At 37.2% G+C, this 16405-nt stretch overlaps 1 protein-coding gene across 1 annotated transcript in view; it reads left to right on the top strand.

The window, feature by feature from the left end:
* Window positions 1-16405, top strand: part of LOC126337034 (uncharacterized) — a 105739-nt gene that overhangs the window by 74110 nt on the left and 15224 nt on the right. Inside the window, exons 12-13 of the mRNA XM_050001336.1 lie at window positions 13672-13757; window positions 15698-15858. Coding sequence (XP_049857293.1) covers window positions 13672-13757; window positions 15698-15858 — 247 coding nt within the window. The remainder of the gene's footprint in view (window positions 1-13671; window positions 13758-15697; window positions 15859-16405) is intronic.

The raw sequence follows: 16405 nt of genomic DNA, 5'->3' as shown, positions 1-16405 counted from the left end.
TGTGTGTGTGTGTGTATCGTTCGTCTATTGTTGACAAAGGCCATAACAGCTGGTAGCTTTGGTTGTGAGGGTCTTTTTGTTGTGCCTATCTGCAACTCAGTGTCTCTGCTATATGGTGAATAGCATCTTTCCTTTTCATAAAATATATCATTTAATTGTGATGTAAATAAAATAGAAAGAAACTTCCACATGGGAAAAATATATTAAAAACAAAGATTCCAAGACTTACCAAGCGGGAAAGCGCCGGCAGACAGGCACATGAACAAAACACACAAACACACACACACAGAATTACTAGCTTTCGCCAGGAAGGAGAGTATGTGCGGATGGATGTGTGTGTGTGTGTGTGTGTGTGTGTGTGTGTGTGTGTGTGTGTGTGTGTGTGTGTGTACACCTGTCCTTTTTTTCCCCTAAGGGAAGTCTTTCCGCTCCCGGGATTGGAATGACTCCTTACCCTCTCCCTTAAAACCCACATTCTTTCGTCTTTCCCCTCTCCTTCCTGAAGAAGCAACCATCGGTTGCGAAAGCTAGTAATTCTGTGTGTGTGTTTGTGTGTTTTGTTCATGTGCCTGTCTGCCGGCGCTTTCCCGCTTGGTAAGTCTTGGATTCTTTGTTTTTAATATATCATTTAATTGGATAGATAAAAAAAAGTTCATTCACCCAGCGGCGGCAGAACACATACACTTACCATACGGTAAGTCTCCCCTGACCTGTGTTTCTCGGTGACTTTCCCCAAATCTACCTCTTTTCCTAGACCTTTTCAGTCCTTTTCCTTCACCCTAACAACAGTTTTTTATGTGTGTTCTGCTGCCACTTGAGAAAATTTTTTATCTGTCCAATTAACTGTGTGTGTGAGAGAGAGAGAGAGAGAGAGAGAGAGAGAGGAGAGAGAGAGAGAGAGAGAGAGAGGGGGGGGGGGGGGGGGAGGGGGAGGGGGTCAATGAACTGCATCCTGATGGAAGTACATACTAAAATTTACTTTACAAGGAACACAGTCTTTCAGAATGGACAGATAGTGTGATCAGATGGCTGGTTAAAACACTGTATTTCAAATACTAGTGATTAATAAAAGTTTTAAAAACTAATAATCTGAAATAGTGAGGATAGAAAAGATAGCTTTTTGACATTTTTTGCAGTGGCATATAGATTTTTATGGTAGAATACAATCTATTTTGCAGTAGCATAAAGATGTTTATGGTAGAAAACAGTATAGGAAAGTTGTAAAATAATCTATGTCAAGAGACAGGATAGTGTGATTTGCACATTCAGATCAGTCCAGAATGTCGACATAGTGATACTGTAACTAATATGTCTTGTAATTTGTTGGTAAAATCACATGATATTCTCTACTGTTGTATTGCAGTTACTGTTCTGTCATGGCTGTGGTCAAGCTAGTATTAGAATATTTAATGTTCATAATTTCATGCCCTCTCCCCCTCATATTACTTATTGTAGGGCTTGATTCAATTTACTGTTTAATGTGGACCAACTTTGATGTTATTGTACCCATCTTTTAACACACACTCAACAATACTGTTGGCGCTGGGAGGTGTATCCAGTAGTGACAGTGGAAACTGCTGTGTAGAGATCAGGATGAAGCACCTCTTCCTTCATCCTGACATGGACTGAGTGCATTGGTGGTAATTGGAATCAAGCAGCAGACTGCTAGTAACTCATCCCTGAATGAAACAGATTTTTATTTGTATTAGGTGCAGAGGTATAGTCATCACTACAGTGGAGGCCATTGCCCTGGTACAGTATAGTGAATGAATAGTGATTGGGGAGAGGGGGGTATATAAGATGTAATATATATTGGAAACTGATTAAAAATTGCTGCTTAAATAATTAAAAGATAAATTTTAAAAGAATAATTGAAAGACAAACCTTCAATATTCAATGCTTTTAAGATAAACATTCACCATTTAAATTTAGGTACTTTTCGTTATCGCCATTGTGCATAGAGCTGGTTATGACAATCGCCCCTCCTCTACTCACGCGAATTCCTCTTGTATGCTTTGATCCTCTTGATGCAGGATTCTCGGTGCGTTGTGGAATGATGAACAGATGATTTTTTAAATAAACTTCGTCTCACAAATAACTTTAATAACACTTCTTTAATGTTCAGTTAGAATAAACATTTTTGAATAATATTAATGCAGCGGAACTCTTCATACATCCGCCCGCTACCACTTATAGAGACAAACAAATTGTTTAACAATATTAACTCGGCAGAACTCGTAATATGTCCGCCCACTATCACTTACAGAGACGAACAGATTTTTTTATCAATATTAACGCAGTGGAACTCATAATACATCCACCTGCTATCACTTATAGAGATGAACAGATGAATATAAAGAAATTAAAAAAACTTGTTTTGTTTCTATGACAATGTTATCTATGGTACAAAATTATTTATATATAAAAAGAAACAAACCAGGGAGAAAAGAAAAAAAATTATATGATACATTACAATTGCCCAATTGCCCCCCACTGTGCACTGACATGATATTTCTTTTGTTATGGGTTGATAACTGTGGCCATTGTGGGCATAGCCTTTATTTTTCAACCATTTGAGTTATCCTATATGGTAACCAATTTATATAGGCATGTCAGCTCCCCTAACACATACTTAGATAAGTTGTCCTTCACAATGAAGGGCTTGCAGTAAGCATATAGTCTCATTATTGTCAGTCAGCATCTGCCCATTGTTTAGCTTGGAAAGCATGTGTGTGCAGTTAGACATCCATTACCATCCCTGCTCGCTTTCATGTGTTTAATACAAAGTTAGTGTGCCCGTGTCTGCATTCACATAGTCTTCACTGCACAAATTCGCGAAGCTCATTTTCAGTGAATCTTTGTGAAATCTTCAATTCGGTGACAACTAGTTTCCAGATCAGTGGGTCGAGGAATGTATTTCCATTCGTCGCTTGCAGTTATTCAGTGGGGACACCAGCCATACATCTTACATCTGCCGACAAGGTAAGTTTCTTGCCACTTCTATGACATTGTCGAGCACAGAAAATTCATGATTTTAAGATGTTGTCGAGCTCAGAAAATTCGTGTTTTTACGACGTTGTCAAGAACAGAAAATTCACGCTTTTACGACGTTGTCAAGCACAGAAAATTCCTGTTGTACGAAGTATTGTCATTTTTAGTTCATCATGCACACACCCACATATGTCACACGCACACTTAATACTTTGCAGGCAGGTTTGTAAGTTTCTGTGCTTTGTTTTGCAGCCCCTTTTGTACTGTTGCATTACACAAAATTTCTGTAGAATCCGTTCCACATACTGTACATATGACAAAAAAATGCAGCTACTAGAATAAACTTATCCTATTCATTTGCCAACATGTCATTATCATTGCTTATATACATTACATTCTGATTGTCATTTTGTTTAGTACATTTTGTTAAATTATAATGTCGTTACATTGTTCAATTCCACTTATATGAGTACCCCTTTTGCTCTCTTTTGGTTTTACGTTCTTTACGTAACATTCATGTAATAATAGATTCATTTTAACCCTATGGAATAAATTGACATACATTTCATTTCAATTTACAGTGACTTCTTGTAGGAGCATATTTATCAAGTTCAAAGAATTAAAGAAGTAAAAAATAGTTTCTACAAGAGATTCTATGCACTACTTACTTACAACTATATTTACTTGCAGTGCAGTCCTTTCTTATGTTTATATGGTACCTAACACTCAACAAGCATTCTACTTTCTTCACTTTAGGATATGTCGATGCATCTTTCCCTGGAAGAAGAAAAGTTAATTCTAACTTACACTAAGTCTTCATCAATAAGTGTACAGTGGCTTGGTGGTCACTAATACCTCTTTCATACATTCAACCATGTACTCATTTACTTCAGTGTGCAGTCGTGCTATCACATCTTATTTAATTTCAAGTGTGCGTCTCTACTTATCTTATAAATCTGAAAGATAAAGTGTATTATAGGCATGGTGCAACTTCCTATTCAGTTTTTACTTATATTGTACTCGCTTGTTTACCCACGGCAAGAGTTTCCTGGACCCTCAATTATAATTAGTGCGTGTACTTCCAATACTTAAATTTGTAATATAACCCCTTAGCTTATCCTTGTTTGTGTGTATTGTGTAGATAGTTGCAGTATAGACTCTCCCTTAATTTTATATGTCCCAGTTTATGCAACAGGCTTTAAAATGCTAGTGCAGGCTGTAGCTAATGGGGCTTGTTTGTTTTGGGGGCTCCAAAACTTTCAGCTGTGTCTGGCACGCACACGCCTGCGATTTGTTGACTAGCTTTCTCCCCAATGTGCATGCGCTGTGTCGCTCTGTTACTACTAACATTGCGGTGAGTTGTGTATTGCAGTGCATGTTACCGTGTGTTTCACAAGTTCATTTATTCATTTACAACTGGGCTACATGCAAAGCAAAGCATTGTATTTAAAGTATCGTCGTCTCTAGACACACGAAAGTAAAATTCTTCCTTGTTACATCCACTTACCTTATCATTTACACATTTGACATATAAGAAAAACATAGACAAAAATTTTCCATATCAACTAGCAACATAAATTCTGGTTTGTTATTCTCCAGCATCCTAAATCTAATACTATTATTCATATATACAACATAGTGAGTATCTGATAAAGCAAGTGTCGATCAAGCTCGTGCTCCCACTCCCCTCCAAGGTCACAGAGCGGGGGCGTACTGTGAACGGTTCAAGTTTTCCGATGTCACGGTGGCATTGATCTCTGGATTAGGTGTAACTTCCACTATGTTGACCCTTGGTGTTTGGTTACGCCAATTAGTGTCCTGAGAGGCTCTAGACTGAAATTCTCTTTGCCTCTGCATGTTATTCGTCATATGTGTGTTACTTTGGTGGCCAAATTCTGCTGTCTGTGGGTTATTCAGTTGTCTGTTGTTACTTTGCATTTACCAAGCGATTGGCTGATTATTGCCTATTGGCAGTAGCTTGTGTCTGCACATACTGTACAGGCTGGCCATACTCTATTCCTCCATTGTAATTATTTTTGCTAAATTTTTGCTCAACGTCAGCTTGTGTGTATCCAACAACAAATCTAATTTTCTGGGCTTCAGTCCAGGTACGAGGTAAAACATTTTGAAATGCTCTGATAAGGACCACAGGGTGTGTTCTTTTCCTTTCAGAAGAAAATATTGGAAATTGTCAGTGCCTAAGTAATCCCTCTTCTGCAAGTAATGTTGACAAACATGCCACACTGTCAGTGACAAGCGTCTTTATGTTCACTTGTGGGGTAGCGCATGGCAACTGCACTTGCTTGAAAGGTGCAGCTGCTGGCAAGTGTTGTTGCATTGTGTAACCTTTGCTATTTTCCTTCGATGGGCTAACCAGTGAAGGTGTCTAACTTCTCTAAAAGCATAGGTTCGTTTTCTGTCATATGTTGTTTTGGAATGTCGGTAGTTTTAGCAACACTGCCTCGTAACCTTTTCTCTGCTTAGCTTCTGCTACAGTATCGACATAAATTTTACATTCTGACACTACCTTTTCAGCAAGGGTGCTGCCCTTATCCAGCATCCCTGCTTCAGCCTTTTCAGTTATTTCCTTTACATCTGCACATAACATATCTCTATGTTTTTTGGCAAATTCTAACACCAAACTTAACTGATCTACTCTCAGACTCAGCTTGTGTATTTCTGTAGGTAGGTTTTTGCATACGTCTTGCAGCTCGCTGACTGCATTCGTCACATTTTTTCCCCGATGCATCCACTTCGGATTGCGTCTCCTGAATTTGAGAATATGCTTCACTAAGGTTTTGTAACTCACCTGCAAGTTGTTCCTGTGGATGTTACCTTTTACATTAATATATTTATGTTGCAGGACATTTTGGTAATTATTTCTTGTTTTAGTTGTTTACCGAGCTCTGTGAACTTACCGGATAATTTGTCAGATAATTCAGTGCATATAGTTTTGCTCACCTCACTGAACTGTTGACGAATACTATTCTTGAAATCGTTAAATGCTTGATTTTGCTGTGCAAACTGTTGTGTTATTAGTTGCATGAGCTGTGTCAAAGTGTGTGTCTCACTAGTATTTGCATTGCTTTTGTGAACTGTTTTCTTTTCTTGCGTTTACGATCCGTGAGCAAATAATCAAAAGAATTTTTGCTGTTGCGTGCTTCAGTTTCACTATTTGAAAAAATGTTTCCCGGTGAGACATTAGAAATTGTCTCATCAAGTGTCATAAAAGTGACATCATGATTAATTATATTACCAGTGTAATCATTTTTTAATAGTGGGATGCCAACCTGCTTGTTTTGGAAGCCATCGGCCAGTTCATTAGTTGGCGTGTTACTTTCAACTGTTGCCAAGCTTGGATTTCTGATGTCTTGGCATATTGCATTTCTAATGAGTTTTCAACAATGGCCATTTCCTTTGACTCCATTGTGAACGGTGTTTAACAAAAGTATGAAAAAAATGATTTTCAAAAACGAAATTTTGTTTGTATTGGTACTTCTTAATAAAAGCAGTTTTATACACATATTCTCATTAACCCGTGATCAATTGTGTTGTTTGAAAAAATCTAACATTTATGATTTTAGTTAAATATTCTAGCACATTTCAAAGCTAATGAACTGACTATCTAGAAATGCTTTCTTTCCTATCCCGTGCTTCAATTAATCTGTGACTCGACAATCAAATTTCAACAATAGCCGTTATTTGAAGTGGTGCACAGTGTTAGATTTTTTCTAACACAGGAGTCTTTATGTAACAATTACAACTTCTTTCGTGGAATACTGCCTTGCTTCACTTTTAGTCTGTTTCTTGTACTTGTAACATGCGGCTGTGTTAGTTTGTTTTCCCCTGAAAGTGTTCAGCGTATGTTACGTCTTTTATAAGAAAAGTAAGTATTCTTATTAGGTTTTACAAATTGAATGAAGCAATTCATTATACAGAATACATGACATTCTGTGTCTGATATGAAACTACATAAAAGTTTCCAGGAAAGATGTCATGTCAGAGGAACAGATATTGGTGTGGCTAGATGAACCACTGAACCAGTGAACTACTAGACGAGGGTATTTACATAGAGGGTCTGTCATCAGATACTGATGCACCGTCTGAGCATAAAGAGATCAGTATCGCAACACATTAGTCAGGCATTGAATCTGATACTTCCGCTACAGCTGTCTCTCAATATACAGATTGTGAAACCTTTCTTGGTAAGGATGGAATAACAGAATGGTTGAAGCAACACACTTCTCCAGTGAAAACTGCCTTTCAGAATATTGTAACACAGCTCTCAGGTGTGAATGGTGTTACAAAGAATTTGAAAACAATTTTGGAATGCTGGGAATTATTTTTCCCGGATAGCGTAATTGGTCGCATTGTGGAATATACAAACCAAGAACTTGACAGAATGGCAGCATCTTATTCATGGAGTGCTCGAGACTCCCCACAGACAGATTTTGAAGTTATCTGCTTTCTTTGGTGTATTATATATCACAGGAGTGAAAAAGGCACAGCATCTCAATACTGATGAGCTATGGGCCACTGATAGGACTGCACCGGATTTCTTCATTGCATTGATAAGCAAATGAAGGTTCCACACACTTCTCCAAGTTACATGTTTTGGTGACAAATCTACAAGAGCTCAGAGAAAGGAAACAGATAATCTGGCACCAATTAAAGCAATATTTGACGAATTTGTGCATGTTTGCAAGAAGAGCTATAGTGCCGGCACACTGACAACATAGATGAGATGTTTAGAACCATTCCGTGGACGTTGCAAATTCAGGCAGTATATAGCAAACAAGTCTGCAAAATATGACTTCAAGATATATGCACTCTGTGATGCCAGAACATTTTATATGCTAAATATGGAAGTATATGGAGGTAAACAGCCTACTGGGCCATGTCAAGTACCCAATGATGCAGAGAATGTGGTGTTACAATTGATTTGACCGATTAACAAAATAGGCAGAAACGTGACAGTGGACAGTTATTTTACATCTATACCATTGGCTAATGAAATGTACGCCAGTCATCGACTCTCAGTAGTAGGTACTCTACAGAAGAATAAAAGAGGCGTTACACCGGTACTTCTGGACATAAAGTGCAGGCAACTACACAGCAGCATATTTGCATTTGGAGAAAAACCAAGCAACAAGTTCTTGATTTGCTCATATGTCTCAAAAAAAGAAACAGAAAAAGAATTTTCTAATGTTATGCACCATGCACTGTGACGATGCTGCAGACTTTGACAGTGGCGAAGCGAACAAACCTGAAGTCATTACATTTTACAATCTCACAAAAGTGGTGTAGATGTTGTCGACCGTTTGAAATCAGAATATTCTGTTTCAAGAATAAGCAACTGCTGGCCTCTTACACTGTTTTTCTGCTTGTCGGACATTGGACCAATAAATGCACAAGTAATATATAAGATAAACACAAATGACTTAATTCCACAGAGAAGATTCATCACAGAAATGAGTATGAAGCTTATAAAAGCCCACATGATCAAACACATGTTGATTCAGAGGATATCACTTCGCTTGAAGGAGAAAATAAAAGGTGTTGTACTCATTTGCAAACTACTGACAGCTAAAGAAGAAAATGAATCGAGAGGGGGGGGGGGGGGGGGGGGAACAAGAAGTCACTATTGCCCTAAAAGGTAAAACAGATTCACACAGCATTGCTGCCATCATTGTTTCAGTCCTATCTGTAAAGAACATACAGCATCAAGTGCTCTTATTTGCCAGGAGTGTATGTCACAAGAAGCCATATCTGGATCTGATGAGTAAAAATGAGTGTGATTAACAATTAATTCATCACTTACTATAAATATTATGAAGAGCTGTTTACACAGGTGTTGTAGTATTGTAATAAAAAAAAGTTTGTGAAGTCTTTGCATGTTGAAATATTTTTAAGTTTAGCCAATTACATGTTCCATACCATGTTTATACTAATTTATAATGCTTTGGTAACAATAAAGAAATGATTTATTGTATAAATGTTCTGGCAGTCCCACCTGATTTATATTTCTTCATTTGTTGTCCTCTGTGTCGACGCACTGGCTGAAAAATGGGTTGTGTGGATTCCGACACTGACTACTTTAAATGATGTAGCTGATGTACACACAGTTATGTTTTACAGTACTTTAATTTCACTGTTCACAACCCCCTAATAATACACAGTTATATGGTCAGTTCACTATTATGTAACCTTTGATAAGCCCCATTAGTAGTTAGCAGGCAAAACTCCACAAACTGCTACAATGATTTCCTGTTGAACTTCAATGAGCAGTAAAACCTAACCACAAAGTTCACAGTTCTTTAAGAATAATAAAGTACCTATGGAGCAGATACTTACACTTTTTTTACACACGGCCTAATTGTGTAACACTTGCCCACATTTAATTTGAAGCATTGTTGTCGTTCTAATCAGTACAGGTTACTCGACTGAAACTCGGTCGTGGACTGACTGTCTCGTGACCAAAAATTGGATCCTTATATATCATCACAATAATAGGTGCTGAAACTACACATTGTTTAAAGTTAAATTTACAGAAATTAAAATTACAACTTAACTCACTCAATTAACTGAATACATCGAAAAATTGCGTCTTTTTAACAATTTCTTCTACTACAAGGTTTAGGCTGAATTATTTGTTTAAATCATGAAATTAACAGATATAGTTATGCTAATAATACTTTTGACAAAACTGTTAATTACTTTGGACTTTGGAAATAATGAAAGGCTAGTTTTGCTAACATGTTTTTGATTAGAGCCAAATAGATATTTTGAGAGTAGTAGCGTTTTGTCTTCCAAATGTTTATAATTATTACAGAGTTTATATTTGTTCATATGTCAATAATAGAATTTAAGTTACGAAACAATCACTGATTTCACCCTATAACAAATGATACTAACGAGGAATAGTCAAAATAAATTAGAAAATCAATTCCATACATAAAATTAAGCATAAAATTAGATCTGGTGTTATATTCTCGAAAAGTGAAGGCCAACCTCTCACTTATGAAAATGCAGATTATATTCAAGTATGCTAATGGCACATAGCTAAACATAAAAAAATGAATTTAAGGAGGCAGATGGCAAAACAAGAGGGGAATTAAAATTATCCCAGTTTACTTTGTCACAACGTGTCTTTGTCTGGCATGAAGAGGGAAAAAAGGTGCAAGATCTCATTGTTAGGAAAAATCTAACATGGGAGTTAATTGCGTGACAACAATATTCGCAAGCAACTGCAGGTTAATGAACCTGATTATTCCCCAATAGTGTTACAGAATTTGAATGAATTATTTTGCACTTTGATGTTGACTTAACACAGATTTTCATCTTTCCTATAGAAATGCACTTTCCATACAAGATATTAATTGGAAGGAAAAGAGCTTATACACTGCGAGACAGACAGCGCCAAGTGCGGCCGTACATGCATATAGCGTAGGAAACAGCTTCCTATCTTAACCGCTGAAATCCGCATTCCCGGCGCGTCTTGTATGTAGGCAGAATTTAATTTTGATTTGCTCCTTCAAGTTGTTAATAGTCCCAATCTCATGGACCTGTAACAACTGCAACAAAGACCTTATTAGTTTCACGTAACAAAAAAAAAAAAGGATCATTTATCTCAAAAAAATTTTATCTCAACAATTGGAGGTCTGTCATATTCTGTTCGGCACTGTCCTTGGAATGGTTGCCATTGAATAGAGGCAGGGGGAAATAAAGTGTAATATATATTGGAAACTGAGTAAAAATTGCTGCTTAAATAATTAAAAGAGACATTTTGAAAGAATAACTGAAAGAAATTGGAAGGTACACATATCCTGAGTGAACTTTAACTGGCACTAATATCAACAGACCTTCAATATACAATACATTTAGGATCAACATTCGCCATTTAAATTTAGGTACTTCTCGTTATCTCCATTATACAAAAAGCTGGTTATGAGGATTGCCCTTTCTCTGTTCATGCAAATTCCTCTTGTTTGCTTCGATCATCTTGAGATCAGTATTCTCGGCGCATTGCGGATTGATGAACAGATGGTTTTTTAATAAACTTCATCTCCCGAATAACTTTTATAACACTTCTTTAAGGGAACATTGTATGTCCTATGCCACCAATGTTAAATTATTGAATTTTGTGACATATTATCTTGGAAACTTTTTAAGACACCAACTTACTATTTTCCATAATTATTGAATGCACCTTTGTAGATATACTGAACTAGAAATATTACTAAAATTGTATTGTGGGGCATGTTATCTTTTTTTCTTTTCTTTAAAACACTCAATTTTTTGACAGAATTATGTAAATAAATGAACATAAAAACAAAATAACTCAGGATATTTGAATTATTCTAGTTGCATATATGTTGAATCTCTCACTTGGCATGCTGTGAAAATTTCGTCTCTACCATCAGTACTTTTTTAGAAAACGAGTTATTTATTGCATAAACTGTAGTTCAGAGATATTAAGGTTTAAAACTTTTTTCCTTGTAAATACTTATACAGACATTTCTGCATCTTTTATGCGCTAGAATTGCCCTGGCCCATACTCTGTGTCTTCTTCAGTGTCACAACAGTCCAGAGCTTGCCGCCTCCTTTTCTTTCTTGCTTCTTTTGTCATTTGCTGAGCAGCTAACTCTGCTTCATGTACACGAAGCTCATCCAGTTGCCGCAATCCTTTAGTTGTGTTCTGTCCAAGTCTTACCCCTAATGTCTCCAGAACCTTAAGTCTTTCATAGTTCCCATCATTAAAAGTTATTACAGCATCAGACACTGCTAACTTTAGAGTCATAAGGCCAACAAGTACATTTTTAGGCACATAGCACCACACAACAGTATTGAAGGACTCATTCACATTCGAGGTCTTCCCATGTAAAAATTTCTTTAGTAGTTCAGGATTTGCCAAATCTCTGTAAATAGGTTTGATTGCCTCCATTACTGCCGAAGGAAGAGAATGTTTATGTGTAAATTTATGCAGGGTGCCAGAAAATTCAGCTTGCCTAAATTTACTACACTAAGTGTTTGGTGGAGATGGACAGGAAGCATGACATGGCTTTTCATCAGTTGATATTTGATGAATGCAGGTCTCACACATCTGTTACCCGGAAATTTGCATTCCTTGAAGTTACTTTTACACTTAGTCATTTTGTTTACATATAAGAAGTAATAGAAGTTAGCTTACTACAAAAATAGCCAATAATCGCAGTACTTTTAACAAAAACTAGTATTAGACACAAACAACTGATTTGTTTATTCTTAATGCCAACTTCTGAGACGTAGCAGTAAGCACAAAACAAAGCAATTCTCAGCCCTCTAGACTGTGTTGTAGTTCCCAAGATATGACTGCTCAACTGTGGCGGTGTATGTGTAGCCGCAAAATTTGACAGTCACACGGCAACATTCAAAATATTATTTGAAGGTCTCACAATTGTCTGATTTTTAATGTATTGTGTATCAAAATGTTCAGGAACGTCCAAAGTACATTATGGAGTAGAAAACAGAAAATGTCAAATTTCAACGAATTTCACATACAATGTCCCCTTAATGTCCAGTTAGGATACACATTTTTGAACAATATTAATGTGGCAGAACTCTTCATACATCTGTCCACTACCACTTATAGAGACAAACAGGTTGGTTAACAACACTTATAGAGGGGAACAGATGAATATAAAGAAATTAAAAAATTGAAAAGTGAGCCACTGTCAGCAGGGCTGCCTGGGTAGCAGTGTGCATAGGCAGTGTCACCACTGATGTTGCAGGTTGGCAGTAGTTGACAGGGATTGCACACTGTAGCTGATGAATGGCAACCACGTCCGGACTGTATGCCTGCCTTGGACTGTGGAATACAGCATAGGGAAGGATTGTACTCATACCTGAGCCCCCAGCGTGGTCAGCATCGAAGACATGTGCCTGACCTGGGTGGTAGTCAGCGACAAGGTGGTCCCCAAGAACTGGCATGCCTTGATGGGGTAGTCAGGCAGACTTGCACATACTTCTCACCAGGGAGATAATGCTCTCAGGTGGTAGTCATCCAGCAGGTAACTTGGCAGTGTGGAGATGCCAGGTATCCCGCATATTATCCTCTGCTTGGGCCAGTGCCTGTAGCTTCTGGAGCCTAAGTCCAGAATAGTGACCAGCTGAATCATTGTGTACTGTGACCTTCATCTCAAAGTTTGAGGCTGGCCGTGTTTATGTAGCCATGTGTCATGTACACATTTTCGTACTGTCTGAGAACATCTGGACACACACACACAGAGGGGGTTTGACTCAAGTAATACTTATGTGAACCAGTGTTTCCTCTCACCAGGGCTTTAGCCCAGAAATGGAAACAATTTAGTACACTCAATCATCACCATGAAACAGTAGTGATTTGCTTGGCTTGCTTTTCTCATCCAGTCAGCTTTTTTGGATACACTGTCGTATCTAGTGTCTCAGCTTCACCGGTTGGTGTATACTACAGTGTTAACCTACTGAGTAAATAATCTTGGACTTTGAGAATACGTCTTCGTACTTCATAATGTGTAATTGTGATGATGATGACACCACTCTCCCTGTGACATCATTTTGCTGCATTGGTACCAGGCCGTTCCATGCTCTAGACAAGGTCATAGTGCAACAATATGGACACTAGATTAAAAATATGTCTGACGTGGTTCTTCTTTGTTTCAGGCTCTTGACAACTTAATAGTGGCTGCGATGTTCAGTGTTTCACAAAGAGTAAGAGGAAGCTCGTGCAAAGTACTAAAAAAGCTCAGGTAAGGAGAAGGTGTAGAGTATGCTATTTAATTAAACAGCCTGAAGTAATACAAATGATAACATTTCAACCGTGTGCTGTAATCAATATTATTTTTTACACCTGTTGATTATTTGATTGAAACAGGTAGTTTTAACTAATTAATGTACACATCGTGTGCCAAATTGTGATTTTTCACTATTTCAAGTAATGAATCCAGTGACAGAGGTGAAAAAAGGAACTCAGTGTACAAAGATTGTGAGTCAGTTAAAAATAACAGAGCCAGGAAAATAAAATTCATTTTATGTTTGGCACTGTTAAACACTCTTAAGAATTCTGCATTCAGAAAATTTGGTATGCTTGTAGCTGCTAGGGGACACAGCAGAAGCTTCTGATTGTCACAATGTTACCTAGTAAAGATACTTGCTTTCCTCCTGAGGCAGGAATTGTCATGTGGCTTCATTGTGAATTTCTACATTATTGTTGGAGATATGTGACATTTGGCTGACAAGCTTCTGTTTGGGGACATCCCATTCACGTTCATTTGGTGCTAGCTGTGTGTGTGTGTGTGTAGAAGCCAAGGGAAGTTTGATGCAGACTGTCTGTAAACTGAAGAGTGACTTTGTTTGTGGTGGGGGTAGTGGCTTTGTTCTGGAAGAGGGCTACAACTGCTGCACAGGTGACTAAGAATCACCTGGCATTGCTGCCTAGTGATAATGTAGATTCTGTTCATATGCATTTCTTGCTCTAGTTGTTATTCCATTGGGTGTTAACACATTTAGTGGAAAATAAGCAATTCTCAGGTATGTCTGCACACTGAGTCATCTGTGATTTAAAAGGCATGCTACAGAAAGGTCAGTATAGCCTTTTGAAATAGCGTGTAGGTAGTCCTTGTGATTTAATTAGGTAGAGTGTGGGCACAAATCAAATATTCATCACAGCTTATCAGGTGATGTTAATGATAATGCGCCATTGGCATCCCGGCACCATTACCAAAAGTGATAGACCTCCACACAGATTATTCTGAGGCTATATTGGAGTGGAGTTCACCTTTTGTGTAAATGGTCTCCAGTGTGTGAGTGAGGAAGGAGTAGCTTTGTAGGACAACGAATTAGAGATTACGAAAGCAGGAATAAAAGGAGAAAGAGGGAGCATTAAGGAGGACGACTTGGTGAATGCTGAATGGCTGGTACAATGTAGGTCTGCAGCAAACATAGGAAACAAGGATGAAATGGAAACAGGAACAGTAGCAGTGTGAGGACTTATATGAATATACTATTTCTCACATTTAGCTGACTGGACTTTGTCACATTATGGTGCTTATTTACAGACTGATATGTCACATGTGACAGTCTTATTTTCTGCTCATTTATAGATTAATGCTATTGCCAACTGCCTCAATGTTACATGATGAGGGAAAGGGAGAGGGTAGACAACAGTAGTTAGATTGGTCCCCTCAAACAAGTTTTTGCTGCTAGTTTTATCTTGTGTGATGCAAATTTGTGGAATTGTATGATGGATATGATGCTTTTCTTTTGTTGTAAAGAGCTGGTTTGTGCTGTAAAGACCAGTTTGTAATCTTTAAACAATGGAATGATGGCAGTATTATAAAAAGAATATATTGCTACTCATCATATAGTGGATATATTGAGTTACAGCAGGCTCACCAAAAACGACTGCTAAACAAGTAAGCTTTCGGCTAAAAGGCCTTCTTCTGAAGTACACACACACAGTGCCTGTTTACAAGAAGAGTTTTCCTAGTTCATTATGTCTTATGAACATCAGTAAAATGAGACAATGTTTGGGGTTGAACAGTGTTTTTATAAATGCTTTTGCATAAATAATTTTTTTGCAGTGCAAATAGTCTTTTTTAATTTAACAACGGTCTCTTTTGACATATCTTGCTCATAGACTACATATTCATATGGGATGATAATTTTGTTTCAATCACATATGTTACAGGTATTTGTATGAAGAAGACAGTGAACGATCTGAAAAACTTGGTGATGTGATTGATTTATTAGAGAGCACAGGTGGCTTATCTTCTCCACAGAATCGGAGTCCTTCCAAAGACCTCTCTGCAACCCTTAAAACTTTGAAGTGTGTAGAAACTGTTTTTAAAGGTATTGTTAAACCATTTACTTCTTGAAAACATTTGTTGTTTTTGTAATATGTGTAAGCTCAGTTTTTAAGAAAGTATGATGATAAGATTGATCATTTTCTGTTGATACCAATAATTATATTATTTGAGTTTGCCTTCGGTCTGTTTGCCAGATGTTAGTTACTGAATTATTAGAATTACGACTTTACAAAATTTGGTGTAGTTGATGCATATCTTTATCTAAATAATAGAAGTATTGAGTTGACGATTTTAAAGTACATATATTTTGGCGATATCTCTTTTTGAAGAACTTTTGTAAGTATTATATTTTACTGGCATATTCATCTGATGTAACAAGACTTTAGATAACATGTTTGTTATTGCTCTTATAAATTAAAAAAGATGTTTTTGACATTAGAAACTTTCAGTAAATAAGTGACATAAAAAAGTCACAGGTTTTAGAGACTAAAAGTATTTTTTATGAAAGGTTCTTTCTGATTTTTCCCCGGGTCCAAATATTGATAGTTGTATGTAATAAATGTCTTAATCTGATCTTACCTTATTGCAAA

The sequence above is a fragment of the Schistocerca gregaria genome, chromosome 2 (assembly GCF_023897955.1).
Source record: "Schistocerca gregaria isolate iqSchGreg1 chromosome 2, iqSchGreg1.2, whole genome shotgun sequence".
Lineage (NCBI taxonomy): Eukaryota > Metazoa > Arthropoda > Insecta > Orthoptera > Acrididae > Schistocerca > Schistocerca gregaria.
This window is presented reverse-complemented; position numbering and strand designations above follow the sequence as displayed.